The following is a 22912-nucleotide window of genomic DNA, read 5'->3' on the forward strand; positions in this document are numbered from 1 at the left end:
GAGGTTTATAAGAAAATATACCATCAATAGGGCAAAGGACAAGAAGGAGGTAAAAAGCTAAATGTATGGTTCTTGCATTTTCTGGGAAGTAATAAAACCACTAACATAAACTAAACTGTAGTAAATTAAGAATCCATAATCCACCTGTCTCAGCCTCCCAAAATTCTGGGATCACAGGTGTGAGCCACCACGCCCAGCCGAGATATACACATTTTATTGTATGTACATACACCTCAATTTAAAAAAAAACTATTAAGCAGATTAACATTAGCAAACATCTCGGGAAAGTTTACCACGAAACACTTAAAAAACAACTCAACGTGAAGAAAACAGTCCATGCAGGAAAAGTAAAATGTATTAAAAATGTATATATATGTACATACATATATATAAACATTATATACATATACACAGTAGGCCCTCCATATCCCTGGGTTCTACCAACAGTGGATTAAAAATATTCAAGCGAAAAAAAAAGGAAAAAAAAAACAGTACAAAAAGCAATGAAAAATAATACAAACCAAAAAATACAGCTAGACTGCCACTGCACTCCAGCCTGGGCAACAAAGCAAAACTCCATCTCAAAAAAATAAATTAAAAAAATAAAGCATATGGGAGAATGTGCACAGGTAAATGCAAATACTACACCATTTTATGTAAGGGACTTGAGCATTCAAGATTTTGGTATCAGTGGGGGTCCCTGGAACTCCCCCTATGGATACTGAAGGACAACTGTAAATAATGGCTTATATATGAGACATATAATTACACATACATAAAACTACGTATACTTCTATATAAGCTATATATATTTACCTATATATCTGTATATACATGATGTCTTCAGAGAGTTAATTGGAGAAACGACAACCATGATCAAGACATCAAAACCAAGACATCAAAAACAGAATGTTGGCCAAGCCCAGTGGATCATACCTGCAATCTTAACACTGTAGGAGGAATGCTCGGGCCCAGAGTTTGAGACCAGCCTGGGCAACATATTGAGACACCGTCTCTATTAAAAAACAAGAACAGGCCAGGTGTGGTGGCTCTGTAATCCTAGCACAATGAGAGGCTAAGGCAGGTAGACCAATTGAGCTCAGGAGTTCAAGAACAGCCTGGGCAACACAGCAAAACCCATCTCTACTAAAAATATAAAAATTAGCTGGGTGTGGTAGCAGGCAGAGGTTGCAGTAAGCTATGATCGCGCCACTGCACTCCAGCTTAGGCAGCAGAGCAAGAGCAGACCCTGTCTCAAAAAAAAAAGAAAAAAAAAGAAGCCGCCGCCAAAACTGAAAATAAGAGGCTGGGCACAGTGGCTCACACCTGTAATCACAGCACTGTGCATGGTGGGGGCTGAGGTAAGAATATCACTTGAGCCCAAGAGGTTGAGGCTGCAGTGATCCTTGATCGCACCCCTGCACTCCAGCCTAAGCAATGAAGCAAGATTCTGTCTCAAAAACAAATAAAGGAAAAAAAAGAGAAAAAGATTTGTTAATTAGAAGAATTAATTCAGATTGTTCTATATCCAGATAATGGGTGCTCCCAAAAAAAGATGAGGAAAAACATAGAGGAGGAAATATCTTGAAATAATTCAAGAAAATTTCCCAATGCTGAAAAACATGAGTTTAAAAGTACCTACAGCCGGGCGCGGTGGCTCACGCCTGTAATCCCAGCACTTTGGGAGGCCGAGGCGGGCGGATCACGAGGTCAGGAGATCGAGACCATCCTGGCTAACACGGTGAAACCCTGTCTCTATTAAAAATACAAAAAATTAGCCGGGCGAGGTGGCGGGCGCCTGTAGTCCCAGCTACGCCGGAGGCTGAGGCAGGAGAATGGCGCGAACCCCGGGGGGCGGAGCCTGCAGTGAGCCAAGATTGCGCCACTGCACTCCAGCCTGGGTGAAAGAGCGAGACTCCATCTCAAAAAAAAAAAAAAAAAAAAAAAAAAGTACCTACAGCAATGTGAAATTTAAGAAATCAGGGACACAAAGAGAGTCCTGCAAACTTCCAGAAGAAAAAACTCTTCACATACCATGCACAGGATTTAGAACATTCTTGAATTTCAAACATCACCTTTGGAACTAAGAACCCAATACAGTAATGTCCTCGAAATTCTAAAGCTACAGGATTTCCAATCTAAAATTCTATACCCAGCCAAGTAATTTCAAGTATAAAGTTAGAATAAAGCATCAAAAAAATTTACCTGCTAGGCACACTTCCTCAAGAATATCCTTTTTTTTTTGAGACAAGAGTCTTGCTCTGTTGCCCAGGCTGGAGTGCAGTGGCATGATCTTGGCTCACTGCATCCTCTGCCTCCCAGGTTGAAGTGATTCTCCTACCTCCGCCTCCCGAGTAGCTGGGACTACAGGCACGTGCCACCATGTCCGGCTAATTTTTTGTATTTTTAGTAGAGATGGGGCTTTGCCATGTTGGCCAGGATGCTCTCAAACTCCTGACCTCAAATGATCTGCGTGCCTCTGCCTCCCAAAGTACTAGGATCATAGGCATGAGCCACCAAGCCCAGCAAAATATTCTAAAATTGACTGTGGTGATGATTGCACAACTCTGACTAAAAACCACTGAATTACAGTCATATGTTGCCTAATGACAGGAATATGTTCTGAGAAATGCATCATTAGGCAATTTCATCATTGTGTGAACATCATACAGCATGCTTACACAAAAATGGTATACTTGTACCTAGATGGTATAGGCTTCTACACATCTAGGCTATATGGTATAGCCTATTGCTCCTAGGCTTCAAACCTGTACAGCATGTTACTATACTGAATATTGTAGGTTAGTAGCTGGGATTATAGGCGACTCCCACCACGCCCAGCTAATTCTTCTATATTTTTAGTAGAGACGGGGTTTCACCATGTTGGCCCGGCTGGTCTCAAACTCCTGACCTCAGGTGATCCACCTGCCTCACCCTCCCAAAAGTGCTGGGCTAACAGGCACAAGCCACTGTGCCCGGCCCACAATTCTTATACTATGTAAACTTTTAAACTTTTTGACCTTTGAAACAACACTTAGCTTCTTAGCTTAAAACAAAATCACACTATACAGCTGTACAAAAATAACTCATATCTTTACTTTCTTCTACAAGCCTTTTTTTAGAGAAAGGGTCTCACTCTGTTGCCCAGGCTGGAGTGCAGCAGTGCAATCATAGCTCACTGTAACCTTGAATTCCCAGGCTCAAATGATCCTCCCACCTCAGCCTCCTGAGTAGTTGGGACTACAGGTGCGTGCCACCGGGCCTGGCTGTTTTTTTTTTTTTTTTTGTAGAAACAGGATCTCCCTATATCACCCAGGCTGGTCTTGAACTCGTGGGCTCAAGTGATCCACACACCTCAGCCTCCGAAAGTGCTTAGATTACAGGTGTAAGCCACTGTGCCTGGCCAACTCTGTCTCAAAAACAAACAAAAATTGTAAGGACATATAAAGTTTCCTGCAACATTTTTTGTATTAAGGAAAAGGCTGAAACAACTTAAGTGTCTAGCAATAGGAATGAAGTACAGCATATACACTACATGGCATTTAAAAACTACACTTAGAGGCCGGGCGCGGTGGCTCACGCTTGTAATCCCAGCACTTTGGGAGGCCGAGGCAGGCGGATCACGAGGTCAGGAGATCGAGACCACGGTGAAACCCCGTCTCTATTAAAAATACAAAAAATTAGCCGGGCGTGGTGGCGGGCGCCTGTAGTCCCAGCTACTCGGAGAGGCTGAGGCAGGAGAATGGCGTGAACCCGGGAGGCGGAGCTTGCAGTGAGCCGAGATCGCACCACTGCACTCCAGCCTGGGCGACAGAGTGAGACTCCGTCTCAAAAAAAAAAAAAAAAAAAAAAAAACTACACTTAGGCCGGGCTCGGTGGCTCACGCCTATAATCTCAGCACTTTGGGAGGCTGAGGTGGGTGGATCACCTGAGGTCACCAGCTGAAGACCAGCCTGACCAATATGATGAAACCCTGTATCTACTAAAAATACAAAAATTAGCCAGGCATGGTGGTGGGTGCCTGTAGTCCCAACTACTCTGGAGGCTGAGACAGAAGAATCACTTGAACCTGGGAGGCAGAGGTTGCAGTGAGCCAAGATCGTGCCATTGAACTCCAGCCTAGGCAACAGAGAGAGATTGGGTCTCAAAAAAAAAAAAAAAAAAAAAAACTACACTTAGACATGCATGTTCTCTCATGAAAGATAGCTAAAACATATTCATATTAAGTTTCAAAGCATATTACAAAAGTTTATGTAATATGTTCCCAACATGCATAACTGGAAGGACAGACAAAAAGGAAATGTGATCATGGGTAATTTTTCTCTTTTTCTATTTGTTTATCAATATTTTCTTTTCTTTTTTTTTTTTTTCCTGAGACAGAGTTTTGCTCTTGTTGCCCAGGCTGGAGTGCAATGGCACGATCTTGGCTCACTGCAACCTCCACCTCCCGGGAACAAGGGATTCTCCTCCTTCAGCGTCCCAAGTAGCTGGGATTACAGGCATGTATCACCACGCCTGGCTAATTTTGTATTTTTAGTAGAGATGGGGTTTCTCCACGTTGGCCAGGCTGGTCTCGAACTCCTGACCTCAGGTGATCCACCTGCTTCAGCCTCCCGAAGTGCTCGGATTTCAAGTGTGAGCCACGTGCCAGGTCTATATTTTCTAATTTTTATATAATGAATAGGTTTTATAAATATAATTAAATAGTAGCTATTTAACAGCTAATATCGTGACAAGGTCATGGAAGATGGTGGACTAAGGAGCTCCAGGAAGGCCGGGCATGTGGCTCAGGCCTGTAATCCCAACACTTTGGGAGGCCAAGGTGGGCAGATCACCTAAGGTCAGGAGTGCGAGACCAGCCTGACCAACATGGTGAAACTCGTCTCTACTAAAAATACAAAAATTAGCTGGGTATGGTGGTGCATGCCTGTAGTCTCAGCTACTCAGGAAGCTGAGGCAGGAGAATCACTTGAACCCAGGAGGTGGAGGTTTCACTGAGCTGAGATCGTGCCACTGCACTCCAGCCTGGGCAATACAGCAAAATCCTGTCTCAAAAAAAGAAAAACCTAATTTTCAAATTAGTAGAATCCAAATTAGTGAGGACTCATTGTACCACACAAATAACAACTCTTAGTCCTCAGAGCCATTTTCCTCATATTTTAAGAAAAAAGAGTAACTTCATTTTGTCCTCACACAGACAAATATGATATAAAACCTGCCCTGCTATCGTCATCTTTTTCTTTAAAAAACTGAATGTGACTATACATTTAACAAAATTCATAGAACTATGTAACTAAAAAGATTAATTTTAATGTATAAATTATACCTTCATAAACCTGACTACTTAAAACTATAATAGAATTAAAGTTTTGATTCTGAAGAGCATTAAAAAAAACCTTGAAAAAATTTAATTAAAGTTCAACCAAAGAGTATTAAATAATTTCTTTCTTTTTTTTTTTTTTTTTTTTTTTTTTTTTTTTTTTAAGACGGAATCTCACTCTTGTTGCTCAGGCTGGAGCGCAGTGGCACGATCTCGGCTCTCACCGCAATCTCTGCCACCCAGGTTGACGTCATTCTTCTGCCTCAGCCTCCCAAGTAGCTGGAACTACAGGTACTGGCCACCAAGCACGGCTAATTTTTTTGTATTTTTAGTAGAGACGGGGTTTCACCGTGTTAGCCAGGATGGTCTCGATCTCCTGACCTTGTGATCCGCCCGCCTCGGCCTCCCAAAGTGCTGGGATTACAGGTGTGAGCCACCGCGCCCAGCCGAAAAAATTTAATTAAAGTTCAACCAAAGGGTATTAAATAATTTTTTTTTTTTTTTTTTGAGATAGATTTTCACTCTTGTTGCCCAGGCTGGAGTGCAATGGCACAATCTCAGCTCACTGCAACCTCTGCTTCCCGGGTTCAAGCGATTCTCCTGCCTCAGCCTCCGAAGTAGCTGGGATTACAGGCACGCACCACCACGCCTGCCTAATTTCGTATTTTTAGTAGAGACGGGGTTTCTCCATATTGGTCAGGCTGGTCTCGAGCTCCCAACCTCAGGTGATCCGCCCACCTCGGCCTCCCAAAGTGCTGGGATTACAGGCGTGAGGCACTGCACCCGGCCTAAATAATTTATTAGTGATTGCTATCACTGATTCAATGAATCAAGCTTAAGAATACCCGGGTTGCAGGTCGGGCACGGTGGCACACGCCAGTAATCCCAGAACTCTGGGAGGCTGAAGTGGGCAGATCACCTGAGTTCGGGAGTTCGAGACCAGCCTGACCAACATGGAAAAACCCCCGTCTCTACTAAAAATACAAAAAATTAACTGGGCGTGTTGACAGGCACCTGTAGTCCCAACTACTAGGGAGGCTGAGGCAAGAGAATGGCATGAACCCGGGAGGCGAAACTTGCAGTGAGCCGAGATCGCACCTCTGCACTCCAGCCTGGGCGACATAGTGAGACTCCGTCTCAAAAACAAACAAAATAAAATAAAATAGAGTTCGAGACCTGCCTGGCCAACATGGTGAAACCTCATCTCTACTAAAAATACAAAAATTAGCCAGGTGTGGTGGTGCATGTCCGTAATCCCAGCTACTCCAGAGGCTGAGGCAAGAGAACAGCTTGAACTTGGGAGGTAGAGGTTGCAGTGAGCCGAGATGGCGCCACTGCACTCCAGCCTGGGAGACAGAGCAAGACTCCATCTCAAACAAACAAAAAGTATTAAGTCATATGAAGGAAAATATTCTTTTGAATAACAAAACTCTGTTTTTTTTTTTTTGTTTTGCCTTATTATATATATCAGGTATGATTACAAGTAAACTTAAATCTGTTTTTTAAGATTTAAGCCATTGTTTCTTTTTTCTTTGTAGAGATGGGGGTCTCACCATGTTGCTCGGCCAGTCTTGAACTCCTGGGCTCAAGAGCTCCACCAGCCTCAACCTCCCAAAGTGCTAGGATTACAGGTGTGAGGCACAACACCCAGCCACCAGTCTGTTTCTGTGAAGAACTACTACATATTTTCCAAGTTTGTATAACTTTGCCCATTCTATTTTTTTTTTTTTGCTAGTTCAGTGAAACAGAGGGAATGAAGAAGGAACTAAGCAATCTGTAACTGGTTGTGATCAATAGGTTGTAAACACCACTGCACTTGGACCAGCCTACTCCACTAATTCTTAGTATTATCTTATAAATGGAACCACAGTTATTTCAACAAGGTAGAAATCATTCAATGTTTAAAACCCAAATTACTATGTTTGCTACTAAATGAGCCACACAATCTGAATTATTTTATGGGACTTATCCCTCAAATTAAATAACAGCTGCCCATGCAACAAACAAAGCAGGTATCTTTTTTTTTTTTTTTCCTTTGAGAGGGATTCTCGCTGTGTCCCCCAGGCTGGATTGCAGTGGCTGATCTTTGCTCACTGCAACCTCTGCCTTCCGGGTTCAAGAGATTCTCCTGCCTCAGCCTCCCAAGTGGCTGGGATGAGAGGCGCACAACACCACAACAGGCTAATTTTTGTATTTTCAGTAGAGACAGGGGTTTCACGATGTTGGTCAGGCTGGTCTCGAACTCCTGACCTCAGGTGATCTGCCCACCTCGGCCTCCCAAAGTGCTGGGATTACAGGCATGAGCCAACGCGTCCAACCAGCAAAGCAGATATCTAAAGAATTATGAGGCCGGGCGCAGTGACTCATGCCTGTAATCCCAGCACTTTGGGAGGCCGAGGCAGGTGGATCACCTGAGGTCAGCAGTTCGAGACCAGCCTGGCCAACATGGTGAAACCCCGTCTCTAGCAAAATAAAAAAATTAGCTGGGCATGGTGGCATGCGCCTGTAGTCCCAGCTACTTGGGAGGCTGAGGCAGGAGAATCGTTTGAATCCAAGAGGTGGAGGTTGCAGTGAGCTGAGGTCACACGACTGCACTCCAGCATGGGTGACAGGGCAAGACTCTGTCTCAAAAAAAAAAAAAAAAAAAAAATTATGAAACTTGGAAATCCAAATACAGAATAAATTAACCAATTAAAACTACTGCACTGATTAGGCTGGGTGCGGTGGCTCGAGCCTGTAATCCTAGCACTTTGGGAGGCCGAGGCGGGCAGATCACCAGAGGTCGGGAGTTCGAGACCAGCTTGGCCAACATGGAGAAACCCTGTCTCTAATAAAAATACAAAATTAGCCGGGTGTGGTGGCACATGCCTATAGTCCCCGCTACTCGGGAGGCTGAGGCAGGAGAATCGCTTGAAAACCCAGGAGGCGGAGGTTGCGGTGAGCCTAGATTGTGCCACTGCACTCCAGCCTGGGCAACTAGAGTGAAACTGTTTCAAAAAAAAAAAAAACAACAAAAAACTATTGCACTAATCTAAAGATGCTGTAATAGAGGTTAAAAAATACCACTCATGGCCGGGCACAGTGGCTCAAGCCTGTAATCCCAGCACTTTGGGAGGCCGAGGCGGGCGGATCACGAGGTTAGGAGAGAGATCGAGACCATCCTGGCTAACACGGTGAAACCCCGTCTCTACTAAAAAGACAAAAAATTAGCCGGGCGTGTTGGCGGGCGCCTGTAGTCCCAGCTACTCGGGAGGCTGAGGCAGGAGAATGGCGTGAACCCGGGAGGCGGAGCTTGCAGTGAGCCGAGATCCGCACCACTGCACTCTAGCCTGGGGGACAGAGAAAGACTCCGTCTCAAAAAAAAACAAAAACAAAACAAAAATTACCACTCACTAGACTCAAATGCAAAAACTGCAAAGAATGTTTCCCTAAGCTTAGGTTTCCTCTATGATGCTTAAATATACTTGGAAAATATCAAGGCACTATTATTTTAAAAGCATAAACCAATATTGTAATGAGAAATTTAACTTCCTCTATCATCTCTCACTTTCAGAGGTACTATATATCATCATTTCTCATCCCCAAACCAACTTTTTACAAAAACAGATTTCGGGGGTACCCATGCAGTTTTGTTACATGGATGTTTTGCATAGAAGTGAAGTCTAGGCGTTCAGTGTACCCACCATCCAAAGAGTATACATTGTACCCATTAGGTAATTTCTCATCACTTAAGCTGCCTCCATTCTTCCACCTTTCTGAGTATCCAATGTCTCCAAAACCAAATTCTTACACTTGTATTTTTCTCAATATTGGCACCATTCCCACCCTCCCCTTAAAGTAATGTTAAAGTTGCTATTAAAGACATCAATTTGCTAATAAAAAGCCTTTCTGAAATATGATTTATCATTCTCTTATTCAAGTAGTCCAGAAGTTTTTAAAAACCTATTTTTTTCCTGTGGATTCAACAGACAAAAGGCCAGGTGCGGTGGCTCACACCTATAATCCCAGCACTGTGGGAAGCCAAGGTGGGCAGATCACTTGAGGTAAATTCAATCCCAGCCTGGCCAACACGGTGAAACCCTGTCTCCAATAAAAATACAAAAATCAGGCCGGGCATGGTGGCTCACGCCTGTAATCCCAGAACTTTGGGAGGCTGAGGCAGGCAGATCACCTGAGGTCAGGAATTCAAGAAGAGCCTGGCCAACAGGGTGAAACCCCATCTCTACTGAAAATACAAAAAATTATCCAGGCATGGCAGCATGCGCCTGTAATCCCAGCTACTCAGGAGGCTGAGACAGGATAATCACTTGAACCCAGGAGGCAGAGGCTGCAGTGAGCCAAGATCGTGCCATTGCACTCCAGTCAGGGCAACAAGAGCAAAACTCCATCTCAAAAAAAAAAAAAAAAATACAAAAATTAGCTGGGCGTGGTGGCACGTGCCTGTAATCCCAGCTACTCGGGAGGCTGAGCCAGGAGAATTGCTTAAACCAGGGAGGCGGAGGTTGCAGTGAGCCGAGCTCGCACCACTGCACTCCAGGGTGGGGAACAGAGCAAGACTTGATCTCAAAAACAAATAAATAAATAACAAAAATTAGCCCAGTGGTGGCACATGCCTGTAGTCCCAGCTACTTGGAGGCTGAGGCAGGAGAACTGATTGAACCCAGGAGGCGGAGGTTGCAGTGAGCCAAGATCACTCCACTGCACTCCAGCCTGGACGACAGTGAGACTGTGTCTGCAAAAAAAAAAAAGTTTTAACAGACAAAAACTGAAGTCATCAAAATTTAAAATAGTTCTTTGTAAAACACTCCGTAAGTCTGATTTTTTTTTTTTTTTTTTGAGAGAGTCTTGCTCTGTTGCCCAGGCTGGTGTGCAATGGTGGGATCTCGGCTCACTGCAACCTCAACCTCCCAGGTTCAAGCGATTCTTCTGCCTCAGCCTCCCGAGTAGCTGGGATTATAGGCGCATGCCACCACAACCAGCTAATTTTGTATTTTCAGTAGAGATCGGGTTTCACCATGTTGGTCAGGCTGGTCTTGAACTCCTGACCTCAGGTGATCTGCCGGACTCAGCCTCTCAAAGTCCTGGGACTACAGTGAGCCACTGAGCCCAGCCTAATTTAATTTTTAATTTTATTAATTTATTTTATCTATTTGTATTTTTTTTTTTTGAGAGGGAGTCTTTTTTTTTTTTGAGACGGAGTCTCGCTCTTTCACCCACTCCGGACTGCAGTGGCGCGCTCTCGGCTCACTGCAAGCTCCGCCTCCCGGGTTCATGCCATTCTCCTGCCTCAGCCTCTCCGAGTAGCTGGGACTACAGGCGCCCACCACCACGCCTGGCTAATTTTTTGTATTTTTATTAGAGACGGGGTTTCACCATGGTCTCGATCTCCTGACCTCGTGATCCGCCCGCCTCGGCCTCCCAAAGTGCTGGGATTACAAGCGTGAGCCACCGCGCCCGGCCGAGAGGGAGTCTTGCTATGTCGCCCAGGCTGGATTGCAGTGGCACGATCTGGGCTCACTGCAACCTCCGCCTCCCGGGTTCAAGCGATTCACCCACCTCAGCCTCTTGAGTAGCTGAGATTACAGCCATGTGCCACCATGCCCAGCTAATTTTTGTATTTTTAGTAGAGACGGGGTTTCACCATGTTGGTCAGGCTGGTCTTGAATTCCTGATCTCAGGTAATCTGCCCACCTCAGCCTCCCAAAGTGCTGGGATTACAGGCATGGGTCACCATGCTGAGCCTGATTTAATTTTTAATTTAATTTTATTAATTTTTTTTTAGATGGAATTTCACTCTTGTTGCCCAGGCTAGAGTGCAATGGCGCAATCTCAGCTCACTGCAACTTCCACCTCCTGCATTCAAACAATTCTCCTGCCTGAGCCTCCCAAGTAGCTGGGATTTCAGGCGCGCACCACCACACCAGGCTAATTTTTGTATTTTTAGTTGAGACAGCATTTCGCCATGTTGACCAGACTGGTGCCCAACTCCTAATCTCAGGTGATTCGCCCGCCTTGGCCTCCCAAAGTGCTGGGATTACAGGCGTGAGCCACAGCATCCAGCCTATTTATTTTTAATTTAACTTATTTATTTTTGAGACTGAGTCTTGCTCTGTCACCCAGCTAGAGTATAGTGGCATGCTCATGGCTCACTGCAGCCTCGACCTCCCGGGCTCAAGTGATCCTCCCACCTCAACTCAACCTTCTAAGTAGCTGGGACCAAAGACACAAACTACCATGCTTGGCTAATATTTTTTTATTCGAACGGCGTCAAAAAAAAATAATAGTAAGACAATAACCAAAACTTATTTTTTTTTTTTGAGGCAGAGTCTCACTGTCGCCCAGGCTGGAGTGCAGTGGCACGATCTCGGCTCACTGCAGCCTCCGAAAGCTTCCTGGGTTCAAGCGATTCTCCTGGGTTCAAGAGATTCCCCTGCCTCAGCCTCTTGGATAGCTGGGACTACAGGTTCACGACACCACGTCTGGCTAATTTTTGGATTTTTAGTAGATACGGGGTTTCACCACGCTGTCCAGGCTGGTCTCGAACTTCCGAGCTCAGGTGATCTGCCCACCTCTGCCTCCCAAAGTGCTGGGTAAAAATTATAATCGTGAGCCACTGCACCCACCCAATAACCAAAACATTTTCATATGTATTTGTTACTAAATCAAATAAAGGTGTTTAAAGTGGACGATTCACTTTTCTTTTTTTTTTTGTGGGGGGGCGGCAGGGGACAGAGTCTCACTCTGTTGCCCAGACTGGAGTGCAATGGCGTAATCTCAGCTCACTGCAACCTCCGCCTCCTGGATTCAAGCCATTCTCCTGCCTCAGCCTCCCGGGTAGCTGGAACTACAGGCACATGCCACCATGCCCTGCTAATTTTTTGTAGTTTTAGTAGAGACGGGGTTTGACCGTGTTAGCCAGAACGGTCTCAATCTCCTGACCTCGTGATCCGCCTGCCTCGGCCTCCCAAAGTGCTGGGATTACCGGCGTGAGCCACCACGCCTGGCCACTTTGCATCTTAAATACATATTCCAACACCTGAATTTTCCAATTATCATGTGGAAGATCATTTAAGTAACATCAAACCTTGGTGATGTGAACTAAATTTAGCTCTTCAACTTAGTATCTATCATTCCATTCACTTCAGTCAACTCATTTTGAGGTATATAAGCATGATCTCTGAATAACAATTTCTTGCTGAATAAAGTTGATATTAACACAATCAAAGAGGTTCAATTTTACTCAGGCATCTCTGTAGGATTTTTTTTTTTTTTTTTTTTGAGACAGAGTCCTGTTCTGTTGCTCAGGCTGGAGTGCAGTGGCACAAGATTCTGGCTCACTGCAAACCTGCACCTCCTAGGTTCAAGCGATTCTCCTGCCTCAGCCTCCCAAGTAGCTGGGACTACAGGCTCATGCCACCACGCCCGGCTACTTTTTGTATTTTTAGTAGAGACGGGGTTTCACCACATTGGCTATGATGGTCTTGAACTCCTGACCTCAAGTGATCTGCCCATCTCAGCCTCCCAAAAGTGCTGGAATTACAGGCGTGAGCAGGCGTGAGCCACTGCACCCAACCAGCTCAGATATCCCTGCAGTCGTATGTGAAGCAGTTCAAAAGAAGTTCAGAAACATAAAAGAATTAAACCTTTTCAATATAATCTTTAAGCAAGATGGAAATCTGTACTCCTAAACTCTGAATTTATACCTTTTCCTTGCTGTTATTTTTCCATAACTAGATGATCAGAGGTAGACTAATTTGCCAGATGGTCTCCTTTCTCTCACCTGTCTCCAACTGACCACTGAGTTGGAAAGATGGAACATTTTACCATTATGTTGAAAAATGGTCTAACTAGCCTTAAAGCTTTAAAAGCTTTGCTTCTGGACAGGCGTGGTGGCTCATGCCTGTAATCCCAGCACTTTGGGAGGCCAAAGTGGGTAGATTACCTGAGGTCAGAAGTTTGAGACCAGCCTGACCAACACGGTGAAACGCTATCTCTACTAAAAATACAAAAATTAGCCGGGCGTGGTGGCACGTGCCTGTAGTCCCAGCTACTCGGGAAGCTGAGGAGGAGAATCGCTTGAACCCGGGAGACGGAGGTTGCAGTGAGCTAAGATTGCACCACTGCACTCCAGCTTGGGTGACAAAGACTCCGTCTCAAAAAAAAAAAAAAAAAAAAAAGCTTTGCTTTTATAAAGATCATTCTTTTTGTTTTTGTTGTTTGCCTCCCGAAGTGCTGGGATTACAGGCGTCCACCTGGCTGATCATTCTTAAAAGCCCTAAGGTCATCATTACCCTAATACTTTCACTTACTATCTTTAAGGAAGTGACTTTTCCTACAATTTGCTTTTCCTTTAATGAGTCCTCAATAAAAACTTTTCTTGACACAAAAGGTGAAAAAAGGAGAATCAATGCAGAGTATTAATTAGGACCTAAATCCTTCATTCCAGGAAGAAATAATCCTTATTTTAGCAAATCTAAGACATTGAAACTGGTATTTAAAAAAAAATTTACCAAAAGATTTCAATGAAATGGTCTCCACAACTAGGTTAAAAGTACCACTTGGCTGATGGCAATTACAAGACTTCATGGATTCCAAGAATTTTTCTTTTTTTTTTTTTTTTGAGACAGAGCTTCACTCTGTTGCCCAGGCTGGAGTGCACTGGCATGATCTAGGCTCACTGCAGCCTCCACCTCTTGGGTTCAAGCGATTCTCCTGCCTTAGCCTCCCAAGTAGCTGGGACTGCAGGTGCGGACCATCACACCAGCTAATTTTTTTTTTTTTTTTTTTGAGACGGAGCCTCACTGTCGCCCAGGCTAGAGTGCAGTGCCTCGATATCGGCTCACTGCAAGCTCCGCCTCCTGGATTCACACCATTCTCCTGCCTCAGCCTTCCGAGTAGCTGGGACTACAGGTGCCCACCACCATGCCCGGCTAATTTTTTTGTATTTTTTTAGTAGAGATAGGGTTTCACCGTGTTAGCCAGGATGGTCTTGATCTCCTGACCTTGTGATCCGCCTGCCTCGGCCTCCCAAAGAGCTAGGATTACAGGCGTGAGCCACCGCGCCCGGCCCACACCAGCTAATTTGTGTATTTTTAGTAGAGACGGGGTTTCACCATGTTGGCCAGGCTGGTCTTGAACTCCTGACATTAGGTGATCCACCCGCCTCGGCCTCCCAAAGTGCTGGGATTACAGGCATGAGCCACCACACCCGGCCATCTAAGAAATTTCCTAATCAAAAAGAAGTTAAAAGGTAGAAAAATATGCATCTTGTAATCAACTAAACAGGATAAAAGCATATTCTATGAAAAACTAAGGTATATTTGGTTTGAAAAATGTTCTGAGAAACAATAAAAAGTGAAACTTCATTTAGTTTCCAAAACCCTTAGACCTTAACTGTGTTTCCATTTATAACGTTGCCTTAGTTCACCTAGTACTCAAGACAACTTCATCTTTCAGAAAGAGACAGCTAAATGCCCTAAGAGGTAGTTTCAAAGTTAACTGAGAGAAATGGGGGAATAAAAGAGCATTCATTTTATAATTTTAAAAGAGCTGTTTAAAATTGTCTTTAAGTTGCCTATCCAAATACCTTACAAGAGGATTGTTAGCTCATCGGCAGTAAACCCTCTGAAAAAGATATATAAAATTAGTTTATGCGTACCCACTTTCTCTGAGAAAATTATTCAATTTCTCAAAAGAATCCCTGTCTCAAACGCAAACAATCATTTTCCTAAAAAAATTTTTTCAGCCAGGCGCAGTGGCTCACGCCTGTAATCCCAGCACTTTGGGAGGCCAAGGCAGGTGGATCACCTGAGGTCAGGAGTTTGAGACCAGCCTGGACAACATGGTAAAACCCCGTTTCCACTAAAAATACAAAAATTAACCGGACGTGCTGGCACGCACCTGTAATCCCAACTACTTGGGAGGCTAAGGCAGGAGAACTGCTTGAACCCGGGAGGCAGAGGTTGCAGTGAGCCAAGATCGCACCACTGCACTTCAGCCTGCACAACAGAGCAAGACTCCATCTAGGAAAAAAACAATTTTTTTTCAACTATATTTTACCAATTAGAGTCATAAAATAGGCTGGGTGCAATGGCTCAGACCTATAATCGCAGTGCTTTGGGAGGCTGAGGCGGGAGGATTACTTGAGCCCAGGAGTTCAAGACAAGCCTGGACAACAGAGCGAGACTGTCTCTAAAATAATAATAATAGGCTGGGCACACTGGCTCACATCTGTAATCCCTGCACTTTGGGAGGCCAAGGTGGGCAGATCACTTGAGGCCAGGAGTTCAAGACCAGCCTGGCCAACATGGCAAAACCCCATCTCTACTAAAAATTACAAAAATTAGCCAGGCATGGTGGCGCACGCCTGTAATCCCAGCTACTGGGGAGGCTGAGGCACGAGAATTGCTTGAACACAGGAGGTAGAGGTTGCAGTGAGCCAAAATCACGCCACTGCACTCCAGCCTGAGCAAAAGAGCAAGACTCAGCTAAAAAAAAAAAAAAAAAAAAAAAAAAAAAAAAAATTAGTAAGAAGAAGAAAAAGAAAAAAAATAAAATATCTAAGTGACATTGCCAGATCTAGGCTAAGTCTGGTTTGTTTTTTTAGGGGGAAGAGGGAAGGCAGAAAACAGATTCATTCATTGCAAAACAAATGAAGCATAGGAAATAATGCATATTCTCTTATTAAAAAAAAATATTTGGCTGGGTGTGGTAGCTCACATCTGTAACACCAGCACTTTGGGAGGCTAAGGTGGGAGGACTGTTAGAAGCCAGGAGTTCGAGACCAGCCTGGCCTATGAGACCCTTTCTGCACACAAAAAAATTTTTTTTAATTAAAACGAGTGTGGTACACACCTGCAGTCCCAGCTACTCAGGAGGGTGAGGCAAGAGGATCCCTTGAGCCCAAGTGTTTCAGGCTGCAGTGAGCTATGATCACACCACTGAACTCCAGCCTGGGCAACAGAGTGAGACCCTATCTCTTAAAAAAAAAAAGTTTTGAAGAGTTTCTTTAATATAAGTCAGTGTAGGCCGGGTGTGGTGGCTCAGGCCTGTAATCTCAGCACTTTGGGAGGCTGAGGTGGGCGGGATCACCTGAGGTTGGGAGTTCGAGACCAGCCTAACCAACATGGAGAAACCTCGTCTCTACCAAAAATACAAAATTAGCTGGGCATGGTGGTGCATGCCTGTAATCCCAGCTACTCAGGAGGCTGAGGCAGAAGAATCACTTGAACCCAGGAGGCGGAGGTTGCAGTGAGCCGAGATCGCTCCACTGCACTCCAGCCTGGGCAATAAGAGCAAAACTCTTGTCTCAAAAAAAAAAAAAAAAAAAAAAAAAATATATATATATATATATATATATATATATATATATATATATGTATGTCAGTGTTATATGTCAGTGTTGAGTCTAATAAAGAGGTTCCTAATAAGGAAAACTTTAAGTATACAACAAATACTTTCTAAATTATCAGATGGGAGTTTTCTAAAAATGGAACACACCTATATTTCATTATCTCAATCAAATTATTTAATAAAATCAAAACTATAAAAGGCTGGCCAGGAGTGGTGGCTTGGGCCTCTAATTGGGATTACATTTTGGGAGGCTGAGATGGGCAGATCACTTAAGGTCAGGGGTTCAAGACCAGCCTGGCCAACATGGCGAAACCCTGTCTCTACTAAAAATACAAAAAGAATTAGCCATGTTTCACGGCACACACCTGTAATCTCAGCTACTCAGGAGGCTGAGGCAGGAGAATCACTTGAACCCAGGAAGCAGAGGTTGCGGTGAGCTGAGATGGCGCCACTGTACTCCAGCCTGGGCAACAGAGTGACACATCTCAAAAAACAAAAACAAAAAAAACTATAAAAAGTTAACTGCACAGGAGGCTGAGGCAGAAGAATCGCTTGAACCTAGGAGGCAGAGGTTGCAGTGAGCCGAGAGAGTGCCACCGCACTCCAGCCTGGCAAGAGTGAGACTCCATCTCAAAAAAAAAAAAAAAAAAAAAAAATTTTTTTTTGTTACGCATATCATAAAAGAGGCACTCTTTCTGGCTCTAGACTCGCTGCTATAATGCTTTAGATAAATAATGCAAAAGTTCCAAGGAGGTTCAGTACTAAAGCACCCACACTAAGCTACAATCCTTAGCAGGAGTTATTTGAAAAGATAGTTCCAGCCAGGCATGGTGGCTCACGCCTGTAAAACCAGCACTTTGGGTGGCTGAGAAGGGAGGATCCCTTGAACTCAGGAGTTTGAGAGCAACCTGGACAAAATAGTGAGACCCTACCTCACTTAACAATACTGAAGAAAAAAAAATTAGCCGAGCGTAGTCATGCCTGTAGTCCCAGCTACTCAGGGGGCTGGGGTGGGAGGACTGCTTGAGCCTAGGATGTGGAAGCTGCAGTGAGCCATGATCACACCACTGTACCCCCAACTAAGTGACAGAGCAAGACCTTGAAAAAGTTCCTTTCAAAAGAAAGAGGGAGAACTTGTTAAAAGTCATTAGCTACTGACTTGATCCACAATTTATTTTTCTAGTAACAATAAAATTCCGACTTGCTTCGGTAGCAAAATAAGAAACTACACAAAAAGATAGCAAGGCCAAAAAAAATTGTATAGTATTCAGAATGGACAGAAGAAACTATCTTTGCCCATCCTACATCTATATGGCCCAAAACTAAGAATCACACGGATTGGAGATATTAAAATAAGCAAAAGCAGGATGAATAAAAAAATTCTGTGAAATACAGGTCTCACAAATCTCCAATGGAGATCCTGTTGTTAAGAGACAAGAGCCAACTATTTCAGGGTGAAAAAGATCAGTTAGAAACCTATTAATATATAAAAGTTAAAGGAATTACAGTATGAAAAATGTAAAGAATGACTGGCAGTCCCACTGCCTTCACGAATGACTATGCCAAAAAGGGAAAAGAGTTTAACTTGAAAATAAATTATACTAAATGTTCAAGGATTAACATTTAATAAGGGAGAAGAGTGATATGGTAGGGAAAGCTTTGTGCCAACTTTTAAATGCAGCTGTAGTGAAATACACTAAAAGCCTTGTCTTAAGACAAAAGCAGTAAAACAAAAACAATAGTTTTAAACATATCCCCAGTGTTAACTGCTCATGACCATAAATTTGCCTTTTTCTAATGAACGACTAATGGGATAAAAGGCCATATAAGGGAAAAAGTAGTCGAAAATAAAATCGAACAAACTTCTCACACAAGACTAAACCATAAAACCTGTTTACAAATTTTCATACATGTCAGAATTAAAGGTAAAAACACTCAAAGCTTAAGAAATCTAACATCACAAAGCAGGAGATTAAATCATTCTTTTTAAACAAGGACTGAAGTTCAGAAGCATTTAATTTAAATCAGTGTATTAACATAAGGAATCCTTCCATACTACCTATTTCTGAAAGGGTTCTCCACACTCCTTTCCCAGACTTATGCACAAATGTTAAAATTTGCAACCCATTATTTTCTCTCATGTACAAGTTTTGTTTTGTTTTTGCTGTTGTTTTTAACTTTATTGGAGTGAGATTATTCTAACTAGTACCCATTTACTAAATATCGGTTGTACCAAACAATGACACTTTTTGGAAATCAAACTTTATTCCACTAACATTAGCCAGCAGATTTTGCTAAACAATGCTTTGTCAGAAAAGGCATCATGGCCGGGCGCAGTGGCTCACGCCTGTAATCCCAGCACTTTGGGAGGCCGAGGCGGGTTGATCACAGGGTCAGGAGTTCGAGACCAGCCTGGCCAATATGGTGAAACCCCATCTCTACTAAAAATACAAAAATTAGCTGGGCGTGGTGGCGTGCGCCTGTAGTCCCAGCTGCTTGGGAGGCTGAGGCAGGAGAATCAATTGAACCTGGGAGGCGGAGGTTGCAGTTAGGCGAGATCCCGCCACTGCACTCCAGCCAGGGTGACAGAGCGAGACTCCCTCTCAAAAAAAAAAAAAAAAAGGCATCACATACATTCAATTTTGTAAAACTAATTTTTCCAGTATGCATAAAAATTTATATTTGACAACAGAGAATACGCTTCAACATAAACACAGCAATACCTTTTCCACTTTGTTACTAATAACTTGCATGTTTTCTTAGTAATTTTAAATACCTCCATCTGAAAAGTATAGGGTAGGCTGACCACAAAAGATGAAGCCTAACAGTTGGTAGGGGTACCACACTTACATAATATTCTAAAAACGTGCTTTTCCTAGGTACTCAGTGACTATACAGTAGTGAATATTAAACATTCCTGTATCAATCCCATTTCCTACAAAGTTGACCTAATTTCAAGCATAAAACTGAGGTTTCCACCTTTAGAAGGGTAGAAAACAAGAGTTAAGTAATTGGGTAGTCCTAAAAATACACATCAGAACTACATGACTAAGATACTCATTTAAAACTTGTGCCAAGATAACCCCTCCCTTCAAAACTAAAATTGACTCACTGGCCTATTTTACTTAATTTTAAAAATAAAAAAATAAAACTAAATGGATTCCTAAGCACTCATTTCCTCTCTCAGCCCCCATCATTTAAAACATTCAAACATTCAAACATTCAATCTATGATTCCTCCCTGAAAAAACACTCAAGTAAAAACAAAACAAAACAAACACTGATTATCTCCAAGTTAACTACCTTGGAGTTAAAAAAAAAAATCATTAGATTCTGGAATGATAACTACTGTTCTAAAACCATATAAAACAACAGAAACAATGTCTGTGGTCGCTAAGGAACCATACATCCCACCCAGAGAAACGATCTCGCCTCAGATGATACTTGTCATCTGTGAGACCACCCCTTTAGTTAGAGTTAACCACTTGAGCAGGTTTCAATTTTGTCTCTGAAAGTGGGAAGCTATCAATCTCCCTACATGACTCGTTCCACCCTTTGTGGATATTTCTACCTGCGGAAAAAAAGGTTGGCAAACTTGGTGGCATGGTGAGGACAAAGGGCATTTTGAAAGAACCAGTGACTGAGGTAAGCAGAGAATGTGAACGGAAAGAGGGTTAAAGTTCTCCCAAATGGATAATGACAAGACGACGCGGGCACCCTTTTTTTTTTTTTTACCACCCCTAGGGTCCCATTCTTCACCACCACCCATTGGAATGCAAAGTTGGCACTACGAGTACCTAAGAAACCCAACAAATCCTCAAAATGTCAGGGCACTCGGCAGCTTCTGAAATGACAAGCTGGTGCCCCTCCCCCACCCCACCCCCCCCCAAAAAAGAAAAGTCCAATCCAGTCGGTGCAGGTCACCCTGCCCTCTGGGGCAGTTCCAGCCTGCGCAGGGAGGGGTTCCGACGGGAGGACAAGCAAGCACAGATAGACCACCGCTCTTTCCACCCACCCTCAGCGGGGGAAACAAAGACGGCCTCCTCCGCCCGTAGACACTACCCTAACCAGAGAGGCTCTCCGATTTCCCGGTGCAGCCAGCCCTCCCGCCCCCGCCCGAGCCCCCGCCCCCATGACAAAGAAAAGGCAATCGGCGAGCAAGGCCTTCCTGCCTCCACGGATGGGGGAGGGGGCTGCACGGGTGAGAAGCCCCCTCCACTCGCCCGTGCTCATACTCCTGGTCCCAGGAACTGCAGAAAGCGGCGGGGAGCCGGAGGCCTCGGCCGCGGAGGCAGGGTCCGGGAGGAGGGTGAGGGTACCTTGAAGTAGCCGCCTTCGTAGAGGGTGTTGGGGGGCCCGAAGATGGCCACCTCCCAGTTGTAGAGGTCGGACTCGTCCACCAGGGTGATCCGGAAGCCCTCCACTGGTTCCTCCTGCAGGGATTTCAGCTCGAGCATCAGGGCCTTCTGTGAGCTGGTCATCTGCTGCTGGGCCATCGCGGCGGCGGCGGCGGCGCCGGGCCCGGGCCCCAGTCCTCACGCACCGGCCGGGCCGGACCAGGCCCCTCCCCTCCGCTCGCCCTCCGGCCGGGCCGCACCGGACCCCGGTCTTCACACACCCGGCGGGCCGGACCAGGCCCCACACGGCCCGTGGGCCCGCCCGGGGTCCTCCTCACACACGACGCAGGCCGGGCCGGGCCCTTCTCCTCACACTCGGGCCGGGCGAGAGGAGAGGTCGAGGGAGTTAGAGGAATTCGCTCCGGGTCCCGGTCCCGGGCCTCCCCCCCCCGGAGGGGGCCTCAACTTGGGGGGGGGGAGAGGAGGTGGAAGCGGAGGAAGGCGGTGGAGGGCCGGCGATGGTGAAGAGAGGGGGCCGGGCCAGCCCAGGAACGCCGCGCTCGCTCGCCCTCTCGTTCTCTTCGGGGGCCGCAAGGGCCGGAGGGCGCGCGGGGCTGGAGAGGGTGGGGGGAGAGCGGCGTGCGGGGGTCTCGCGGCGGTGGCGGCGGGGGCTGCGCGGGGGGAGGGGCGACGGCGGAGGAGGAGGAGAGCGAGAGCGCCTCGCGCCGCGGGAGCGACGGAGCCGAGAAGCAGGGAGGGAGGGAGGGAGAGAGGGAGGAGGGGCGCACGCCGGGTGCTGGGCGGCTCTCAGCGGCTGGCGGCCCGACGCGCGTGCGCGCGCCCCTCCCTCCCCTCCCCCCACCGTCCCTGGCTCTCCTCCACTACCACCTCCTCCTCCCGCTTCCACGCCTCTTCTCGGCCTCCCGCGCGGTCGCGGCGCTTTGTGACGCCGGCGCGTGTCCCCCGCCCATAAAGATCCCAGAAGCAGTGGGGACCGAGGGTGGGCGCAGGGACTGCCGTGGCGCCAGAGTGACGGTTGTGTGGCTGGACGCCGCAGTTCCAAAGGCGTGCCCCGGAAGGGAACCCAGGTCCCCCGGCTCTCGGGGCCCTCCCTACTGTGGATCCAGGGGCCTCCGTAGCCATCCTGGGACGGGCCTGGTCCCTGCAGGCCCCTCCCTGTGACACCCAGTCTGCGGTCCCTCCACTTAGTAGCTACTTGCTTAGGATGTGCTGACAATGTGGGTCTTTTCGGTGGGAACAGACCTTCCCGCAGGCCAGCCCACAGGCAAGTGTGCCCTTTGGCACGTTACCCACCCTGGGTGCGGCAGTCCCACGTGAGAAACGGGGTGAGACAGAAAGGTCAGCTTCTGCTTCCCTTCTTAACTACAAAGAGGAAGTTGTGAGGAAAAAGAGACAATAACAAACTGGGTCTCTAGCCCTTCTCATTGTGATTTGGAGCAAGTGCTCAGGCTGCCCTTCGCCTTCGCCATTTGTAAAATAAACTACTATGGTGTAACTTTGACCCCCGTATAGGTGCTTTTGGCTTGAATGCCCGCCCTGGAACTGAGGGACTTTCGAGATAATCATAACCGAAGTAAGATGTGGAGACTGTCTTTGGTCACCGTGGTTCAGAATACAGTACTCCTTTCTCTTAGGAAGGCATGTCCTAGGATAACTGCCTAAAAATTTCCTAGAAAAGCCAGAATACTGTGAGAGTTCTACACACACAATTTCGGAACGAGACAGATCTTGGTTCCAACCCTAGTTCCACACATTACTTCTCCCTGTATCATCAGTTTTTTGTTTTTTTGTTTTTTGGTTTTGTTTTGTTTGAGACAGGGTCTTGCTCTATCACCCAGGCCGTAGCACAGTGGCGCGATCACGGCCCACTGCAACCTCCGCCT

General features: G+C 45.6%; 1 protein-coding gene across 2 annotated transcripts in view; it reads right to left on the reverse strand.

The window, feature by feature from the left end:
- Positions 1-21748, reverse strand: part of UBE2R2 (ubiquitin conjugating enzyme E2 R2) — a 108129-nt gene extending 86381 nt beyond the window's left edge. For both annotated transcript variants that reach the window (XM_055293927.2, XM_055293926.2), the window contains exon 1: positions 20991-21748. In XM_055293927.2, coding sequence (XP_055149902.1) covers positions 20991-21167 — 177 coding nt within the window. In that variant the 5' untranslated portion in view covers positions 21168-21748. The remainder of the gene's footprint in view (positions 1-20990) is intronic.
- Positions 21749-22912: the final 1164 nt, after the last annotated feature.

Source organism: Symphalangus syndactylus, chromosome 9, assembly GCF_028878055.3.
Source record: "Symphalangus syndactylus isolate Jambi chromosome 9, NHGRI_mSymSyn1-v2.1_pri, whole genome shotgun sequence".
NCBI classification, from domain to species: domain Eukaryota; kingdom Metazoa; phylum Chordata; class Mammalia; order Primates; family Hylobatidae; genus Symphalangus; species Symphalangus syndactylus.